The sequence below is a fragment of the Lissotriton vulgaris genome, chromosome 8 (assembly GCF_964263255.1).
Source record: "Lissotriton vulgaris chromosome 8, aLisVul1.2, whole genome shotgun sequence".
In the NCBI taxonomy this organism is placed as follows: Eukaryota; Metazoa; Chordata; class Amphibia; order Caudata; family Salamandridae; genus Lissotriton; species Lissotriton vulgaris.
This window is the reverse complement of record NC_141696.1, coordinates 1,553,231,225-1,553,253,150: the sequence shown is the minus strand read 5'-3', so window position 1 is coordinate 1,553,253,150 and position 21,926 is coordinate 1,553,231,225. Positions and strand designations below refer to the sequence as shown.

At 44.8% G+C, this 21,926-nt stretch overlaps 1 protein-coding gene across 2 annotated transcripts in view; it reads left to right on the top strand.

Annotated features, from left to right (window-relative positions):
* Nucleotides 1–21,926, top strand: part of LOC147700371 (uncharacterized) — a 401,830-nt gene that overhangs the window by 260,862 nt on the left and 119,042 nt on the right. Inside the window, exon 4 of one of the 2 annotated variants that reach the window (XM_086935735.1) lies at nucleotides 3,382–5,798. In XM_086935735.1, the coding sequence (XP_086791861.1) occupies nucleotides 4,484–5,798 (1,315 nt within the window). In that variant the 5' untranslated portion in view covers nucleotides 3,382–4,483. Of the gene's footprint in view, nucleotides 1–3,381; nucleotides 8,110–21,926 lie in introns of those variants that run through there. The other variant, XM_086935734.1, reaches the window with a different exon arrangement.

Here is a 21,926-nt window from a genome sequence, read left to right as displayed (position 1 = left end):
ATGCCACCAGCGCTCCTATCGCTAGGGCTAATAGCATTGGTGAATGGGGGCAGCCATGCCTCATGCCCCTCTCTAATGGGGAATTCCTGAGAGAGGACACTATTGGCTTTGAACTGCACCCCAGGATTATAGAGCAACCTGACCCATTTCAAGAATCTGGGACCAAATCCCATCTTGCTCATAATGCTGAATAAGAAGGGCCATTCCACTGAATCGAACGCCTTATTGGTGTCCAGTGAGGCTACTGCCAACGGAGCCCTAACTCCTTCTGCTGTGGCAATGTTCAATGTGATCGATCTATGTGGCATAAACTCATTCTGGTCTGGGTGTTTCAAATCCAAGATTACTCCTCTTAATCGGTTTGCCAGTAATTTGGTGTCTGAATTAAGCAGAGATATCAGCCTGTAGGAGTCCTACCTGTCTGCAGGCTTCCCAACCTTGGGTATACGGACAATGGTTGCTGTGCACATGCAGTCAAGGAGTGCCCCTCTCTGTTGATACAGGAACTGCTAATTTCATAATTTTCAGAGCAGCTTGTCCAATTAAATGAGCCTCATCTTGCTTTGTGTACAGTGATTACCAAGCTACCTGAAATTTCCTATTACACAGCATTTATGTTATGTGTTAGTATGTTTTGTGAAAACAAGAATACCACTTTCTATTGCAAAATATTTGAGGTGATCATTGTTGCAAAGCATTTAATTTGTGCTAGTTTTATTAAAACAAAATAGATATCTATTAATGCTTTATTTGCTCTAACATATCATTAATTAAGGAAGTAGATTTGAAAAGTAAAATTCTTAATAGGGCAGGTAAATTTCACTAGCATTTTTACCCTTTTGGTGGCTTTTTTGTTTAAATACCTCCACACCCCAGCAGTTTGATGCAGTGTATGGACACATCTTGATAATGACTGCTGTATGACCAGGATCAGGGAATTCTGGGCATATCATTACAAAGACTAGCACATGATGGGTATGATAAGTTTTGAGGTATTTGTATAGTGTGACATAAAACAATTAAACTGCTTTTTAATGCACAGTATAATGAATGTGCCGTTGCATTGTTTCTCAGTTGTGGGATCTTGCATTCTAACCTTAAAACAGCGTCTGCCACTCGATGCTCATTGCAGTACTGCTATTTTTGCTTTTCCATTTTATGTTTCTGGCCCAAAGTTATTGTGACCCTAAAGCACTGTCTCTTACCTGCTGAGCTGTTGCAATTTATAACCCACATGTCTTGGAGGGTTGCATCTTGAACCTCACATGAGGCTATACATTTTAGGATATGTTTTGTTTGTGGTTGGAGATGGTTGTGTCTGTGCTGCTGGGTCTGCAGGTTGCCATTCCACTGTAGTATGCTGCCCTTTGGTCTTGTATGGTGCTCCGTGTCTGTGGTGTCATTGTTGTTAGTTGTTTCATAGATTCATACCTTCTCTCTCTGATGCTGTTTTTGTGAGTAGTTGTAGGTTGGGTTGAGAGAAGTCTGTAGTTTGCAATACATTTTCTAGTTGATAGTTTTAGTTGCACTGAATGCACCAATTAGAAGGTGCTCGGTTCTCTTAAAGTACTAGACATTTCCGTAAGTATTTTGAGTAGTGTTTGATGATTTCTAAGATCCCATTTTCTGGTGCATTGACAGATCTTTTTTGTTTTGTGTTTTAATAATCTTTAAATACACGCATCGGACATAGTATCAAGTGGGTGATCTACCAAACCAACGAGTCCTCAATTACAGCTTAAAAAAAGTGTAATAGTTCTAAATCAGTTACACTAATTGTTTAAAAAGGTATTCTAAAGAAAGACTGTCTGGTATAAAACTAGGCTGTGTTGTGTTTCAAGAAGGCAACATTTCTTAGACATACATCACCTAAGACAGTATTTTGTATCATCTTTTCAGGTGCTCATTAAGTTTAGGGTCATTTCCTGTGTGCTGCATGTGAATTTTTTTTAGCAACACTCCAGTGACCAGCAGCTTTAAGCCACTTGCTGAGCCTGATCAGTCTAACCAGTGCATGGCTATTCTTCTCCTACCTGATAGCAGGGTAAATACAGAAATTGTTGTCTCTTCAAACACCTTTCAATGAGTTTACTGTTATCTCACAGTAGAGTGCTATCAATGAGTTGGACTACAGTATGTGCGATTTCCATACCTGGTACAAACCTATCTCATGTAGCTACGTGGGAGCCAAGTATACTCTGTATCAATTTAAATCTAGCACTTCCAGAACTTGTTTTAACTTTTGCATAAGTCTTGTTCAAGTCAGCTTTGGTTAGTCTTACACATCTTACTTGGATCTGATTAGCAGATCTGGTTGCTTCCTGAATGATCTGTGCTTCATATGTATCACACCGAAATCTAATGGTACCCGATATGGTTGACAGCAGTTTGTGTGAGATTGTGGACAGTGTTGAAAGAAATTTGCCATTTCAACCTAATTACTTATGGTAAGGTTTGCAAACACTAAGAACTGCCCTCCCTCTAAACTGTTTGTGTTGAACCTAATAAACCCGCCATTATTGAACACATGGCCAATCTCTACGCATGCAGCAGGAAGCAGTAATACACTGAAATGTGGCAGCCCTTCTAATCATATAGACATTGCTTGACCGCTGTCTTTGTCAGTGAACGTATGGACATCATACACTTTGACATGCCACCCAATTCTCATTTTCCCTCTGGGATTTCTTTTTCGTCCTGAAAATGATTCTGTTGTGTTTTTATTTTCATTGTAACATTATTTCCTAAGCTATGAACGTGATCAAAGTGAAATGTATTAATTGTCTTGCTGTGGCATAGGACTTCAGCCACAACTCACGGACCAAGGACAACAAGGTCAACACCATTATGTGTTGTTGCATATGTTACTATTCAAAGGAATGTGGACTCTGGTACATATTTTTTTTAAATGTTTTTTAGAGTTTTATATAGGACACACTAGACCCGACGATATCAGGTATCTGAGCGCTTTACATGAGCACCAGTTTCGTTACAGATGGACATATTAATTTTTGTTAGGCACGGGGAAATTAAGTGATTTGCCCAGAATCAATGGATGTTGAGAGTTGTTGCCGAGACTCGAATTCGGTTCCCCAGCTTCAAGGTCAACCGATCTAGCCGTAAGTCTACATCCTCTCTCAAAATTGGGCTGTTCTTATTTTCGTGCAGCATGATCAGTGAATGCGGATTTCCAGAAGAATGTTTATTGTCGATAGTGGTACAGTGAGCTAAAAAGACATATTGCATTGCGACCTAGAGTAATTACCGGTGGCTGAAATTTATTCAAGTGTTTGATTTTCCTTTTTTTTCATTTCTTCAGAGACATAGTGTACACTTTGCTGCTTATAGTTTACAACATTACAGGTATTTTTGTATCCACAGAGAGGAGATTCCTGAACTTGTAATAAGATGAAGAGTATTGAAGAAAGCATGACAATACTGGAAAGCTATCTAATACTCGAGAAGAACCAGAAATGATGCTAAACAGTAATTCAAAATAGAACAACTCAGTAGGAGACAGAGAATCTCGTACATGAACAGACGTATCCTGCAGGAACATCAAGTGCAATCCGGCGGCTTCAAGAGGCTGAGAACATCGATGCTGCTGGTCCCAAAACATTAAAAAATCACAAAAATTACACTGGCAGAACACATCCAAAATTTAAACATGCTAGATACCACCCTTTATCTTAGATAATGATCAAGTAGTTATAAAAAGTGCTCCCCTCTCTAATATGACATCAATTCTATGGCGTTAGTCCATCATAAATGCTGTTTTGGCTGGACTTTACAATCCGTAGAAAGAGGTATACAAGACATGAATTGTGAAGCAGACATCTGAAAGTAAAAAGAAAGATGTGTTTGGCTACTTGCAATGCAGAATATTATTCTAGAGCATAACAACTTGGTATTGAGTTTTGTTCTTTGTGTGTATTTCATAAATCTTGTCCAAGAAACAGACTATTTAGATAAGCTGTGAAGTTAATTCTTTGCACACATTCTAGAAAGTTCTTAACACAAGTTGAAAACACAGCTCCTGATAGAAAGATTATACATATTTTATCAGTCCTGCAAGAACAAATATACTGCGACTACCTAGTGAATATTAAAATATAGTTAGTAATTCTGGAACCACAATGATCAGTCAGCAAACATATTAACATTATTTATGCCAAAATGTAACCAACGCGTAGACTCTAAACCCCAAAGAAAAAAACATACACACAACGTAAGACGAGTTTTGGCTTCTCCTCATTACTGAAGTAGCATCACCAACCATGTACATGGTAAAACGTATGAGGATATATTGAATGTGGTAATACGATTCATCAGCCATCACAACTGAGAGTTCATTAACAAACAAAAGCAAAATAAATAACAAAAAGGTTCTGTGTTAGTGAGTAGAGTTTTAATAACTTCTAATCCCTACACTGCCACCACTAACAGCCAAACAGAAAACTTATTTAGGTGTAATGAATGTAAGATGACTTTTAATGAGTCATCAGCTCTGTGGGGCAAATATCAAACACATACAGCAGAAAACAAAAACACAGGCAGCGAAAATGGAAAGAGCTTTAATCTCTCAGCAAGCCTAAATATCCATCAACGAATGCACATAGAAAAGCCTTACACCTGCAGTGAATGTGGAATGAAGGTTACTTTCTCAGGAAAACTAAAGATCCATCCGCAATCACACACCCTGGAAAAAGCAAATTCTTGCAGGGAATGTAGCAAACACTTTACTGATTTACCAAAACTAAAGGTCCATCAGCAAAAACAAACAGGGGTAAAACCATACACATGCAGTGATGATGGAAAGAGCTTTACTAAAGCATTAGATCTAACCATTCATCAGCGACGGCATATAGGAGAAAAGCTATTCACATGCCAAGAATGTGGAAAGAGATTTAGTAGATCCTACAATCTAAAGAGCCACTACCGAACACACACAGGGGAAAAACCATGCACTTGCAGCGAATGTGGAAAGAGATTTACTTGTTTATCATCTTTAAAGAAACACCAGCGAATGCACACAGGGGAAAAACCTTACACTTGCGGTGAATGTGGAAAGAGCTTTAGGATATATACGTATCTAAAAAACCACCATCGAACACACACGGGGGAAAAACCATACACATGCAGTGAATGTGGAAAGAGCTTTAGTAGAACTACGCAACTAAAGGACCACCATCTGACACACACAAGGGAAAAACCACATACATGCAGTGAATGTGGAAAGAGCTTTACTAGATCTACGCATCTAAAGAACCACCATCTGACACACACAGGGGAAAAACCATACAAATGCAATGAATGTGGAAAGAGCTTTACTCAAGCATCACAACTAGCAATCCATCTGCAATGGCATAGAGGAGAAAAAGCATACACATGCAGTGAATGTGGAAAGGGTTTTACTCGGTCAGCAGAACTAACTATGCATCTGCGCGGGCATACTGGAGAAAAACCATACACATGTAGTGAATGTGGAAAGAGCTTTTCTCGTGTAGCAGGCATAACCCTCCATCTGCGATGGCACACAGGAGAAAAACTATATACTTGCACTGAATGTGGAAAGAAGTTTACTGAAGCTCGACACCTAAACACTCATGTGCTAAAGCATACAGGAGAAAAGCCATACACATGCAGTGAATGTGGAAAGAGCTTTCGTAGCTCTTCACTTCTAAAGAGCCACCTGCGAACACACACAGGGGAAAAACCATACACATGCAGTGAATGTGAAATGAGCTTTGCTCATTCAGCATCTTTAAAGAGCCATCAGCGAAAGCATATAGGAAAAACCATACACCTGGATGAATGTGGAAATTTCTTCACTTAAGCATCAATCCTAAGCATCCATCAGCAAATACATGTAGCAGAAAAACCATACACTTGCAGTGAATGTGGAACAAGCTTTAGCAAATCCATGCATCCAAAGAGCCACCATCTAACAAACGGGGGGAAAACTTTCATCAGAAAATGTGAAAGAGCTTTACTCGAGCGTCAGGTCTAACCATCCTTCTGCAATGGCATACAGAAGAAAAACATGCAAATGCTATGAATGTTGAAAGACGTTTAGCAAATCCATTCAACTAAAGGGTCAGTAGCTAACACAATTGAGAAAAAACACACACATACAGTATATGTGGAAAGAGATTTGCTCAGGCATCAGTCCTAACCATCCATCTGTGAAGGCGTACAGAAGACAAATCATACAAATGCAGTGAATGTGGAATGGGCTTTGCTAGCTCATCATACCTAAAATGCCACCAGCAATCACACATAGGAAAAACAACAAAAAATATCTAGGCTGTTTCAGTCGTTCATTAACTGTAAGACACCTCCTGCAGATGTAAATAAGGGAATGGCTTTTATGATTTATTATGCATAGTGGTTAATTAGTGAACATAGAAAGAGGAAATAGCATCTGGAGGGATGTGAGAAGGGCTTTCATGCTTTTTTGCAACTACGTGTGCTTGGGCAAATATACAAAGGAAAACTCATACATAAGCATCAAATACAATGTGGTTTTTCCCCCTGAGTTTTATATAGCGTGAACATGACCTGAAGTTATAAGGTATCAAAGCGCTTTACATGAGGACCAGTTGAGTTACAGAAGGGCACATTAATTTTTGTTCGGCTCGAGGAGATTAAGTGATTTGCCCAGAATCACAGGATGTTAAGCGTCATTGCTGAGACTCAAACCCGGTTCCCCAGATTTGAAGTTGAACGCCCTAGCCGTTAGACCACATCCTCTCCCTAAAGAGTGAGGCTGTTATGAAATTATAAGTCGTTTCAACAACTCATCCAAGAAAATAATTTTGGCTACAGTAAACGTGGGAGGGCTTCCTTCACCTTTCAGCATGCAGAGTTACAAGGTTTATGAAGAAAGTGTGTCTAGACAATGCGAATGTCAGGAAAGATTCAATTATTGTGCTTTCTAGCTCTGGAAAAATACAATATGTTGAAACTACTCTCCCACTGTGGAAGTTGCCTTGTTCATGCTATAAGGAGAGATGGCTCTTTGATCCGATAACTCGGTATGTTGGGAACCTTAAGCTTTGTTGACCATGGGGCGCATTTTTCTATTCCATTCATGTACATGGGGATGGCGGAGCACTTAATGAATTATGTAAACATTAAGGTCCAGGTATATTTCAATGTACATTTTCATCATGGGGTTCTGATGATGTTATAAACAACAAGTCTAACGGCCATGTGGTTTGTTCATCTGAGCAGATCCCTTAGACTGGAATGTATGGTCATGACATAAATGTTATTCAGTTTGTATTTTTTATATTACATGATTATTTTATGGCAGTTGGGTTGAATAGTTTATCTTTTTTCATATGCGATTGTTAATTAAAAACTGTAAGTGAAGTCTGTATAAAGGTGAATTTTTATCATTGGAATATTGATTCAACAAAACCCAATAGTAAAGCGCTGCAGACTGGTTTGAGGCTGTTCACTTGCTGATGAAATCCATGTTTCATAGAGACCCATGAAATGTCTCCAGAACCCCAATCATATTACTGGATTAACCGCTATGTGATTTTCCTCTATTAAAGTATGACTTTAAGCCATTGCTCAGATCTGGCAAATTTGTGTGCTTGTAAATGGAAGATTATATTTTTATGTATTTTTTTCTTCTTTTTTTATAGTCATTATGATGTGTAGGGTAGCCAGATGACACCATTTTACAGAAACCTTTCAAGTCTTGAATTTTCTTTTAACAGTCATGTTAATGAGGTCTATCAGTTTCTATTGAAAAAGAACCATGATTACAATACCTGCAGTGTACTAATGTATATTCAATGAAATCCTGTCACGCAGCATCCATGTGACATTGATTCATCTGGCCATCCTTATTGTGTCCTACTATTTATATTTAATAGAAATAAAAGAATTCAGAATGCATTTTTTATCTTATTAAAAATGTTTTATTTCACTTACTGTTGGTAATCTTGTCATATCTATAAATAACAATCCAGTTTCAAACCTGTTTCTCTACTTTGTGTACAGATTACACTTTAGCATAGATATTGTAATTCTGCTTTGTTGGGAACATTGCTTTAAGGATTACATGCTAATAAATTTTTCCCTTATTAAACAGCAATGTTTACTTTCATGGCACTCGGTCCGTAGTTCACACTTGGGCACAGGAATAGTTTGGGGGACATACAAGTATGTCTTCTATGTCTGATAAAAACCAGGAGAAGCAATGTGTGCTTCCCAGGTTCAAATGATTAGACTGTAACATACCCATGGGGGAAGTAAATGCAGCTTATTTTTTAGAAAAGCTGAACATGCGATGGAACGCTGCAGAAAATGTATACCACTTCCTAAGTATTCTACTGGCTTTGAAAAACGCTAATCTAAATATGAAGCATGCATCATTCACACCATGAACTTCCATGTTAACTTGATACAGTCTGTGCTCAGATGATATTGATGTGTGGGCCCTAAATGATGGTCCGGTATAGAGATCTTGCTAACTGTCTGCCCCAAAGAAGAGCTTTACTCTCTCTGGAAGGTGGCTCTGTGGAAGGCCCAAAATTTTGTACAAATACTTTTTTTGTTTCATTGAATTTGTTTGACTATAAAGCTACGTTATATGGCTAATACTTCATGGCGAGGAGGCTTATTTATTTTTTCTGAATTATGGCTTTTGACTAAGGCTAAACATTAAATAGTCCTAGTCTTGTAAATAATAAAACAGAATGTATGTTGATGCACAGACTAACTTGTGTATGTTGGAAGGGGTACGCTTTTTGGATGAGTGGCAACATATAGACGACAAATCACATGTACATATTCAAACAGACGATATAAATCTTGTCGTTACTCGTCTTTTATTTTCAGATGTTTTTTGGTATGCAAAGGAATGAGATCAGCCAGCGCGTTTCACCCAGAACAAGGGCTTCTTCAGGCAAATAATGTTGCTAAGATAGATAATGTGTCGAAGATACCCAAGAAAGGGAAAATAGCAGTATCTGATCCGAGCATGAGAAACTCCAGTGTTGGAGAGTGTGTCATGAAGAAAGCAAATGGACCCTAGAGTCGCGGTGTAAGAGTCGTCAAGTAGGAGACGTGTCTGATGTGCGTTCTTCTGCCAGCGTTTCTGGTGCGGGGTGTGAAATTCGAGTTGGGAAATCTTCAGTTAGTCATCCATTAGCAAAGTTCATAAGCAACAAATTATACTCAGCAGCTTTGCATTGTATGATTTGTCATGCAGTATTCTCGTGGATTAGTTATTGGCAAAACTATTTAGCCATAAACAAAGCACAAGGGGTTGCAAGGAGCTGCTGCCCCTCTTCACTAAGGTTCTAAGGCCAGAGTCTTAAATCCACCTCAATCCTACAGCTGATACGCTGAAAAACGCCAAAAAATTGCATACCTAAATCGTGTGAGGCCAGGGAGGGTACTAGGCGTGACCGTGGAGCTGGGCACAATATGGGATGCCTGAAGCCAGTCCTGCTGCGAGGAAGGTGTATAGAGGACCTTTCGATAACTCCATTCGGCAGCAGTACACCTCCATGTGGGTTTCAGTTGAGGGGGGCCCTTATCGAGTGGCCCGGCAGCAGAGAACTGCGCTGGTGACAGCCTAATTAGCACTGTAGGAGATCATGGATGGACTGCACTGGCCTCCTGGGCAGTGGCACAACCCAGCACCATCATCTGGCCTACAGAGATGTGCCCAGTTGATGATGGGAGGCAAAACGCTCAAGAACACAGCTATAAAAAGACGAGGGAGGACTATGTTATCACTCAGCGGATTTGCATCTGTTCTCCCTCTGCACGTGCTAATGAGTATATTTACCTACTTTACCTGACTGCGTAATAGCGCATTGTTGAGCCTGTGTCCATGGCGCTGGGGCTTGAGTAGAAGGACCAGCTGTGCCAGGATGGGTTCCACAGCGGTATTCGTACAAGCGCCTTGAGACCCTTGCAGGTGAGTAGTGCGCTATACAAGTATCAATTTACTTTACTAACATTATAACCCCAGGTCACTCCCCACGCCGCTCGACTCATCTCCTCTAGGACCTGTGTGTCGTTGAGGGTTCGCCGCTGGTGTGCCCCGGGTTTGCTTTGCTTCCTCACTGTCATTTTCTATTGCTCACCTGTATTTTAACTTTTATTCCTGTGCCTCTTGTGGATTGTTGGTGCTCCTTGTGCCACCCCGCTCCCGCTTCCCAGCTGCCCCTCCCTCCCACTTCGCCTCTTATGGTGTTCTCGCAGCGGCCGCACAGCGGGCGCGCCGATGGCGTGCCAAAGGCAAGCCAGTTTGCGCCCGTCCACGCCTGGACCACGCCCAGCACCAGAACCCCTGGCCCCAGCCGCGGCCAGGGCACCTGCCTGAGGTACGACACCGCCACCCTCACCACACTCAACACAGGACGACCTGCCGCCTGCCACCGAGCCACCCCGAAGCGCAGCCACAGACCCTTCACCTGCCAAGCATGCAAATTCTCCTGCCTCCGAACCTGCACCCCGCCCACCGAACACAGCAACAACAACAACAACCACCTCAAGTGCATCCTCGTCAACACCCGCTCCGTACACAAACACCCCGTCTAACTCTGGGAACTCCTTGATACAACAACACCAGATGACGCCTTCCTCACGGAAACCTGGATGAACGCCTCCTCGGCCCCCGACATCGCCATAGCCATCCCGGACTGCTACAAAATCACCCGGAAGGACCGCATCAACAAAACTGGAGGAGGAATTACCATCATCCACAAAAACAGCATCAGCATCACGACCAACGCCGAAGACACACTCACCGCCGCCGAACACCTACACTTCCAGATCCACATCAACCCCCAGACCACCCTCAGAGGAACGCTCATCTACAGACCCCCGGGCCCACGGACACAATGCAGCGAAACCATCGCCGACTTCATCAGCCCGCACGCCCTAGCATCACCAGAGTACATCCTCCTAGGGGACCTGAACTTCCACCTGGAGAAAAACAACGACAGCAACACCACCACCCTGCTCAACAACCTCGCCAACCTCGGTCTCAAGCAACTGGTGGACACGCCCATCCACTACGCTGGCTACATGCTCGACTCCATCTTCTCGACGAGCAGCCACGTTGCCTTCAGCCACTCCACCGGACTACACTGGACCGACCACAGCTGCATCCACTTCACCTTCAAGAAGAACACATCCCACCACTGCACGCCACAGATCCTCCGCAGATGCTGGAGCAGAGTCACCACTGACCAGCTGACCACATCGCTAAGCCAGAACCCACCTGCCGACACCCCTGACACCAATGACGCAGCAGACAACCTCACACAGTGGATCACCAACTGCGCCGACGACCTCGCTCCACTGAAGAAACTAGCAACAGAAAAACCTCATGGTTCACAGACGCCCTCAAAATTGCAAAGAAATCATGCCGCACCCTCGAAAAAGCCTGGCGCCACATTCGGACATCAGAAAACATGACAGCCCTCAAGAGCACCACCCGCGAATACCACCAGATGATCCGCACCACCAAAAGGACATCATTCAAAGAGCGGCTGGACAACAACTCCCACAACAGCAAGGCACTCTTCAGCATAGTCTAAGAGCTCTCCAACCCCAGCGCCAGCAACAACGACATCACACCGTCACAAGACCTCTGCAACTCCCTCGCTGCATTCTTCCACCGCAAGATCGCAGATATACATGACAGCTTTGGACCCCACACTCCGCCCCCAGCCACCAAACCAATGATCCCCACCACCACTCTCAGTGCATGGACGCCCATCAGCACTGAAGACACCACCCGCGTCATGAACACCATCCACTCCAGATCCCCCGCCGACCCATGCCCTCATCATATCTTCAACAAAGCCGACACCATCATCGCACCCCACCTCCGGAATATTATTAACAGCTCCTTCACGTCAGGCACCTTCCCTGGAAGCTGGAAACACGCAGAAATCAGCACCCTTCTGAAGATACCAACAGCAGACCCCAAAGACCTCAAGAACTTTCAGCCCCATCTCCCTCCTCCCTTTCCCGGCCAAAGTCATCGAGAAGACCGTCAACAAACAGCTGACTGCCGTCCTCGAAGCCAACAACTCGCTCGACCCATCCCAGTCCGGATTCCGAGCCAACCACATCACCGAGACCGCCCTCATCGCAGCTACCGACGACATCAGGACCCAGATGGACAACAGAGAGACTGCCGCTCTCATCCTCCTAGACCTCTCGGCAGCCTTTGACACCATCTGCCACCGCACCCTAACAACCCGCCTCTTCAACTCTGGGATCCAAGGAAAGGCTCTAGACTGGATCACATCCTTCCTCTCCAACAGACCCCAGAGAGTCCGCCTCCCTCCCTTCCGCTCCGAGGCCATCAAGATCATCTGCGGCATACCCCAGGGCTCATCACTCAGCCCAACCCTCTTCAACATCTACATGAGCCCCCTCGCCACCATCGCACGCAAACACAACATCAACATCATCTCCTACGCCGACGACACCCAACTGATACTCTCCCTCACCAAAGTCCCTCTCACTTCATTTTAATTTTGATTTCATCCAGTTCTTTACTACGGTTGGTTTGCTGAATGTCATGTACCGCCACTTGGCCCTCTCAGTCAGTTATCCCTCATTCTACCATATCAATTCTCTCTGCCTGTTTGGCCATTCTCACCTTTAGTTGGTCCACGCTCACAGTCAGTCATTTTTTCCCATCTATTATGGAAAGGCCAGTTTTCAGGTCTAGTAGAAGAGATTCATTACCGGCTGTGTCCACCCCCACATCTGTGTTTTCCTGTTTCATCACACCCTTTGGCTTGTAGGACAGTTTGGATTGCTGCTGACCCATGTTTGGTTTCAGAGTATCCACTGGCTTTAGCGTCTGATCAGATGAAACTCTGCTATCCCCCAACTTCGAGGGGTGTGGTAGATGTTTTCGTGTGGCTAGCAGGTTTGTGAGTGGCTGGGCTCCCAGGTCATCAGATTCAATCAATCAATACATTTGTAGAGCGCGCTACTCACCCGTGAGGGTATCAAGGCGCTGACGGGATGGGGGTGCCACTACTGCTCGAATAGCCAGGTCTTGAGGTGTCTCCTAAAGGTGAGATGGTCCTGGGTCAGTCGTAGGTGTGCGGGGAGGGAGTTCCACGTCTTGGCTGCCAGGTAGGAGAATGATCTTCCTCCGGTAGTGGCTCTGCAAAACCGTGGGACGTTAATCCTCCAGATAGGTAATCCTAGAAGCTGGACACCTTTTATTATGGAATTTGGTAAAGTGCACAGCTACCCCCTCCGGGGGTGTCCCGGCGCTATGGACAGGAACAGCAGAGAATTAGACGACTAGCAGCGTGAGAACAGATAAGTTTTTAGTTTGGATCTGAAAAGGGTTTCTGATTCAGTGAGTCTGAGGCTAAGCGGTAGGGTGTTCCATAGTTTGGCAGTAACCACAGCAAAGGCTCTGCCACCTCTTCTCGAGCGATGAAAACCGGGAAGTAGCAAGAGAAGGAGGTGGTTGGATCTCAGAGAGCGGACCGATTGGACCTGCTTCAATCTGGCTCTAAGATAGCCTGGCCCGTGGTCATTGAGTGCTCTGAAGGCAAGGATTAGGGCTTTGAACTGAATTCGATGAGAGATTTGGAGCCAATGTAACTTCTTCAGATACGGGGAGATGAAGTGCCAATAGGGGACATGACAAATCAGTCTTGCCGCTGCGTTTTGGACAATTTGCAGTCGATGGCATATGTATGCAGGCGCCCCTACATACAGACTGTTGGAATAGTCCAGGTGTGACGTGATGAGGGCGTGCACCACCGTCCTCATTGAGTCATCTGACAGATAGGGGGAGATTTTTTTAATCATTTTCAATTTGCCAAAGCAGGCAGAAGTGACATTTTGGATTTGAGTTTTGCATGACAGTTCATTATCAAAATGGAACCCAAGGTTCCAGGCAGAGTGAGTAGGGATGGGTGGTTGGTTGAGCTCAGTTGCCCACCATACGGAAGGTAGCAAGGGGGCTTTTAGATTAAAAAATAGCACCTCAGTTTTATCTGTATTTAGTTTCAATGTGTTTGATGTCATCCAATGAACTATTTTGTTGAGGCAAGATTTAAAATTGTCGAGACCTTTGTCAGAGTGGTCTCTAAAAGAAAGGATAAGCTGAGTATCATCAGCGTAAGAGACCACTCTGACACCGCAGTCCTCAACCACTTTTGCCAATGGTGACATGTAGACATTAAAAAACAGCGGGCTGAGTGCCGAACCCTGTGGGACTCCACAGTCCAGGGGCATCTTATTTTTTGACAGGTGGGGACGGCACCAGACCTGTTGCGTTCTGCCTGATAGGAAGGATTTTATCCACGCCAGTGGAGTGCCATGTATTCCTAGATTAAATAGCCTGTTCAGTAGTATGGAGTGGGTCATGTTGTCGAAAGCCGCAGACAGATCGAGGAGGACCAACATGGCCACCTCGTCTCTGTCCACGCTCTCTCTTATGGTCTCCGATACTTCCAAAAGGGCCGTCTCTGTACTATATCCGGATCTAAATCCGAATTGAGAGTCATGCAGAAGGGAGTTGGACTCTAGGTAGTCGGCCAATTGCTCCTGTACTACTTTTTCCAAGATCTTAGCAGGCTTGGGTAGAAGGGAAATGGGTCGGTAGTTGCTGAGTACCGACGGGTCAGCATCCACTTTCTTCAGTATGGGGATGAGCATTGCCTGTTTCCATTCCGATGGGAATATACCTAAGGAAAGTGAGGTGTTCCAGATGGAAACTAGGGGGGTGGTAATAAGTGGACCCAGCTGCGTGAATATTAGGGCTGGGACGGGGTCAAGGGGGGAGCCAGATTTACATTTTTGCATTCTGAGAAGGACAGAGTCTTTGATGATAGGGTCGAATGCATCAAATGTGGTGGGGCTGGCTGCAGGAAGGGATGGAGTCGGCAGGGCCTCATCGAGCCCTTTAGATGGTGAAAATGCAGTGAAAATCTCCACAAACATTTGATGGAAAAAGTGAGATAGGTCAACACAGAGTTCTTGACTAGGTGAGGAGGAACGGATGAGTGCTGTAGGCTTGGTAAAGTCTTTCACGAATTGAAAGAGAGTTTTGGCCGAGTTGTCAGCCGAGTTGATTTTGTTAGAGAAGTATTCCTTCATAGTGTCTTGTTTTAGCTTATGAAATCTCTTCAATGCCGCTTTATATATGTTTTTTTCAATAGGATCATATGTGCGACGCCATTGTCGCTCGAGTCTTTTACATTTGCTTTTCTCCGCTCGGAGTTCCGATGAAAACCAGGGGGCGGAGGGTTTCGATCTGGCCGAGTATAGAGGGAGAAGAGGGGCAATCACATTAATCGCTGTGACCAGAGTGGAGTTGAATGTTTCCACATCTGCAAGCATTTGGCAAGGGGATGTTCTCTTCCGACAGTCCTGCACTGTGGTTGGTGAACACTGCATGCCTTTTGGGCTGATACACCCACATGGTTTGAGATTTGATTGCACGTGTTCCCCATTGTGTGGGGTGGGAGCCAATTCTCACAGCCTATTGCAATGCCAGAAACTCAGCAGATTTCACCAAATCGCTTTGGACTGCATTCAACTGACTCGCTAGGCAGAGTGATTGTGACTCAGATGCCACTACTAGCTGAGGTCGACTGGCTTTTTGGGGGATGTTCAGGTATCCCTTATAGACATGCCCTTTGATGGTATCTGCCTCTTCGACAATAAAGGAAAATTCAGCACTGCAGCACTTTAACGACAGCTGGGCCACTGCCAGTCCCTGGGCCGCTCCATGCCCCACGCCAATCCCATTCTCTGCCTTTCGCCACCTTTGTGGCTACAGTAGAGGCTACCAGCTATGTCCATTCCCGCCTAGCTACCAAGGCCAAGAGGCTCCCCCATTCTTTTGTGGCCTCCATGGAAACACTGCCAAGGGTCTACCCAGTCCACCACCAACACCCAAGCAGCCACAGCCTCCAAACCACTTTAGTTTCCCCTCATACCATTATGGGCACACAGTTGGCGGCAGGATCCAACCTCACCTGCTTGACTGTCAGTCTATAACAGCTGACAAGTGGGTACTTCAGATTGTTCAGCTTGGTTACTCTATCGTCTTTTAACAAAACCAGCCAACAGTGCCGCCATCTTTGGACTGGCTGACAGAGGACCACATCTACCTGCTCCTTCAAGAAGGTCAGGCTGTTTTGGCCAAAAGAGCCATCCTGAGGGTGCCGGCATCAGAAGTATGTCTTGGTTTATATTCCCGCTACTTTCTGGTGCCCAAGAAGAATGGAAGCCTACACCCTATTTTGGAGTTGTGCCCATTTCGGAATGCACACATTAGGTCAGGTTCGGTCTGCCCTAGACCCTGGAGACTAGATGGTGGTTCAGGTCTTGCAGGACACATACTTCTACGTTCCGGTTCTGCCTGCCCAGGCACTATCTGTTGTTTACGGTGAGCCACGAGCATTATCATTTTTCTGTGCTCCATTTTGGCCTTTTGAGTGCTCCTCTGGTTCTCACCAAGGTGATGTTGGGACTTCAAAACATATGTGAAGGTCAAGGGTTCCAGTCTTTCCCTATTTCAATGACTTGCGATTGAAAGTGGGCTCCCTCCAGACAGTTAGTTGCCTCCCACCTCCAGACTACGGCAAACCTACATTTGCAGGGGTTCACTCTAAATGTGCCGATGTTGCACCAGACTCCCTCTCTGATGCCCCTTTTAATCTAAGTTGTTCTGAATACAATGCAGTTTTAGGCCTTGTTAGAAATCGCAGTTTCAGGTTGGCATATACACCCTGTCCAAGCAGGAGCAAGAATCCTAGTCTGGGTAAGTCAGATACACAGCAAAAATTAATCTGGGCTCCCACTCTGGTAACTTGGCACGGAGAAGGCATGCTTAACTTAAGGGGCATTGTGTAAAGTGTTTGTGCAGTAATTCAGTGAAAACACCACAAAAAGACGTAAGCAGTTTAGTAAAACAAGACCAAAACAAAAATCCAATAGGTAGAAATTGAGATATGAATTTTTAAAGATTTATGCTTAAATGCATAAAGTGCCAACTGGGGACATCTGGCCGCGATTGACCAGGTTAAATCCGAAAGTTCAAGCCAACCACGATGAAGCACGGATTCGGATACAGAAGCCACGCAGGTCCCGCTGAAAATAGTACCTTTCCAGAGGATTTGTCATTGGCAAAACCACGTTGCGTCTGTTCCGAGTCACGCAGTTGCATCCCGCTTCGTTGTCGAGCCCATTAAATATGAATGTGATGCGTCGATGTCAAGCCTCACAGTTGAATCTTGCGTTGTCTTCAAACCCCTTGCAATGAAGACAATGCATCATCAAACCTGACAGTCTGGTCCTGCGTCATCGTCGAGTCGCGCAGGGATGTCCTTGAATCAGTGCTGTGTTGATGTTCAAGGAAATGTGTCTGTTCCGATTGATGCAAAGTCGACAATTGCACCTCATGGAAAAGCAGGATTCTCAGTTGAAGCAAAGTTAAAGGAAGTCTTTGGTCCTGAGACTTCAAAACTGAAGGAAAGCCCTTGGAGTCACTTAAGTCCTTGCAGGATGTAGAGAGTCAGATGTAGAGAGGGTCCAGTCCTTCTCACTCCCAGGCAAGAAGCAGCAGGCCAACAGAGCAAAGCAGTTACAGCAAGTGACAGTCCCTCGTGGCAGCACAACAGTCCTTCTTGGTATAATGTCCTGTGTTCCAGAAGTGGTCTGAAGTCAAAATGTCATAGGTCCAGTACTTGTATTAATTTTGTCGTTTGAAATAGGGAGACTTCAAAGAGATGCTTTGACGTGCACAAGACCCTGCCTTTCCTGCCCTGGCCTCAGACTCTCTACAGGGGGTTTTGCAACCCTCTATGTGAGGACAGGGCCTACCTCTTTCAGGTGCAGAGTGTCTTCTTCTCCCTCTGCCTCAGGATCACACATCAACATGCAGATGGCTGCATAGTCACACCTACTCTTCCTTTGTGTGCGGCTGTCTAGAGGGAATGCAGGAGGCCAGCTATCTCCCACACCAGATGTGTATTCCAGATACAGGCAGAAGGCACCAAATAGTTTAAGTAAGAAAAAGCCAATTTTCTGAAAGTCGCATTTTCAGAACGGCAATACAAAAATAAACTTCACCATAAGTTGTGTTTTTAAATTGTGAGCCAAGAGACCCCAATTTTGTTTTTCGTATCCTGTTCAACTTGTAAACTGCACTTATAAAATGTTATAACGCAGTCCCAATGTTATCCTATGGGAGAGATAGGCCTTGCAGTACTGAAAAACGAATTTAGGAGTATTTCACTACCAGGATATGTCAAACTTAAGTGTACATGTCCTTTTTATATACACTGCACTGTGCTCTTAAAGCTGTCTGGGGCCTACCGTAGGGGTGACTGATATGTAATATTAAGTAAGGTTTGGGCCTGGCAAGTACGTTATCTTACCAGGTCATAATGGCCTTTCAAAACTGAACACACAGGCTCCGCAGTGGCAGGCCTGAGCCATGGAGAACGTGCTACTTAAGTGAGTGGCACAATCAGTGCTGCAGGCCCTCTAGTAGCATTTGATTTCTATGCCTTGGGCACATGTAGTGCACTTCATTAGGGATTTAGAAGTAAATCAAATAAGCCAAAAGAGCGTAAGCCAATGTTACCATGTTTAGAGTAAAGAGCACATGCACTTTGACACTGGTAAAGTGCTCGGACTCCAAAAGCAACAAAAAAATTAAGGTCCCAAAACAGGAGTTCAGAAGGCAAAAAGTTAGTGGAAACCACACCAATGATGCCAGGTCTAACCGGCCTAGTCTCCAGAACACCCAGTGCAGGTGATTCAGGCCATGATTCTGATGTTTCAGCCTCTAGCCAGGATTTTGGTTAGACTGAGGCCGATAGGCCGCATGGCCTCCTGCTGGTAACACAAGCCCATTGGCAAATGCAGGCTCTACAGTGCGACCTGAAGTCCCAGTGTGAGCAGCATTAGGGGAATCTCTGACCAGGTCCAGATATCGGAAGCAAGTGCAAATGATCAGCAGAGGACCCCTCTCCCTTCGCCACCCGGAGCTAACCGTAGTGACAGATGGTTCACTCCTGGGCTGCTACGACCATATGGGGGAGGTCAAGGTCCAGTGACTCTGATCTCCGGTGGAGACTCAGCTCCACGTCAGCCTGCTGGAGCGGAGAGCTATCCTGCTGGCATTTAATGCCTGTATTTGTTCCTTCAAGGGAAGGCTTGTTCATCAACAACACCTCAACCATGTGGTATTGCAGCAAGCGGGCTGGGGTTGTGGATCTTGTGTCAAGAGGCCCTGCATCTTTGGACATGCCTGGAACGCTAGGGAATTTACATGGCACATATTCATATGCCCCTATTCTGAATGTCAAGTGACGGCCTGGAGATGGTGGCAGACATCCCCCTCCTCACTTGAATTATTCACACTATTAACAATCCGCATAAGAGTAAACCGGTCCTCTCATACTTGTCCCGGCATGGAGCTAAAATAGTATTCCTTCACGAAACTCATCTACCACCTAGGGACTCTCAGACATTTGCTTCCACCTGGGGCACACATCAATAGTTTTCCAGTTATAGTGCCTACTGCAGAGGCGTTTGTATCCTTCTACATAAGTGTCCCTATTTCACTCCTCACCTGCCACGTAGACCCAGAGGGTCGTTACATTATACTGACTGGCATCTTGGTAGACAAATGTGCATTATTGATTAATATCTATGCTCCGAATACTGATTTGCCTGAGTTTTTTCATGACATCATGCACACATGGGTCGGACAGAGGTGGATCTGATTGTAAGGGTTGAGACTTCAACCTGGTTCAGAATCTCTCAGTAGACTCCACCAATACACAACCGAGTGGTATCCCACTCCTGGGGGATCCTTTGCCATGTTGTAGACACTTATGCTCTCAGCAAGATATAGCGCTCACATCACCCTTCCCCAACAGACTATACCTTCTATTCCGTTCCCATGGACATGGCTAGACTATAGGCTCCTATTTGCCAATGCCTCCCTCTGGAGCATAGATGTGCGACATTTGCTGCATACTCTGACCATTATCTGGTCCTTCTCGGACTGCACGTCCCCTATGGCGGAGATTCCCCGGCGAGGCCCTAAAGGATCAGGTTTCTTGCACTGAGCTGCATGAAGCCATTGTAGAATGTTTTGCTTTAAATACGGGCATGGTGTCGACTCAGGCCACTCTCTGGGAGGCCTTTAAGGCCTACATCCATGGTTACTGCATATCTAAACATGCGGTTATTCTCCAAGATATAGACCCAGATCTAATCTGATCTTCGAGACATTGACCGACCCAACATCCGACTGGGCTGCCACCCTCAGTTACATAGACACTCGGTTCTTATGACGGAATATTGTGATCTGGCAGACCGAGATAGCATGAATACTCTCTCCTAATCATCTGAGTGGGTATATCCACGAACTCCATATAACCAGCACTGCTTTTAGCTGAACCCATAACGTGAGGAAATGATACAGCAAATAGATGCCTTGGACAGTTTCAAAGCCCCAGGCCTTGATGGCCTTATTGGAGCATTTTTCAAAGCTTACAAACATCAAATAGCCTCACATCGCTTTGCTATGTACTTGGACATAGGCTCTCTACCACCCACAATGCACAAGGTGGTGCATTGTGAATAAAGGGGCATAACTAGGGAAATGTAAATAATAAATATAATCTCTGTACATGAATGTAAATACTGTATTTTGACCTCCATACACTAATTGTTTATCCTGCGCCGCCCCTCGTTGTTACATAATCACTTGTGTCACTGCGCCGTTCATTCACTCTCACTTTGCCAGTACACTTTGGTTGTTTTTGGTTACTGCAATTCATTTTGCTTGTGTGCTCTCTATATGCAAAATAATAACCCTGTACTATCCCTTGGTCTCCCTTGTCCTTTTTTCCTGGCGCTTTGTGATTAACTCACTCTTAATTTGTCCGTTTATAAGATACCCCTGTTGAGACATTGTATTATTGTTAGTGTCTTTGGAGAGGGCATCCTTTAGTCTTCTGCTTTACCTTAGGCTGATAATCCCTGGATCCCCTCACGCTTGTTAGGCACACCTTACAATGCCACGACCTGCACACCACAGGAGATCATTTCCCATTTGTCCATGTCCTTGTGCATGTTGACAACGCCCGCTCTGAGAGTGCCTCCTAAATGAACCATGTTGTACTGCAAAAGCTCCTTAGCACCCTGCGCTTATGCATTCCCACCTAATCCCCTCACTCCAGAACACTTTTCCTCTACTAACACTCATCACATGTGACACTAATGGAGATCGACTCCTCTCTAGGCTGTATCTCGCCTACATGGCCTTGAAACCTGATTCCACCAGGCACCTTAGGGAGACCTGGAGTACTGACTTGGGCTATCTACCTTCTGACAAAATTTGGTCTCAGTGTTGCTTCCAAACAAAACTCGTCTCTGTCAACCATAAACATAAGCTTCTACACTTTAAGTTCCTACATCGTGCATACATCACCCCCACAGATATTGCATGGTTTGTTCTCACATGCTCGACTCGGTGTCCCAAATGCCACGTCCCAGACACCAAATATGCACATTTAATCTGGTTGTGGGCCCACATAGGCCGATAATGGGCCACTATTGTCGCCCTCATTTCTACTATGACAGAATCCACAGTCGCGCGTGACCCCTTGATAGCACTGCTAGGTCACACACATGACATCCCCCATTTCCACTTGCAGATTTACCTCTGTGTCACTACTACTTGCTAAACTGGAGCTTGCGTTACATTGGGGCAGCGAACGTACACGCGCAGACTCTCCATGGCTGAAAAGCAAGACACACTGTGGCAAAATTAGTAAAGACTATGCATAGCTGCAGCCTCTTACTTCTAGGCCTAAGTATGCTTGGCAACCTTGAGAGCTAGGCAGTTGGTATACTTTGAAAGT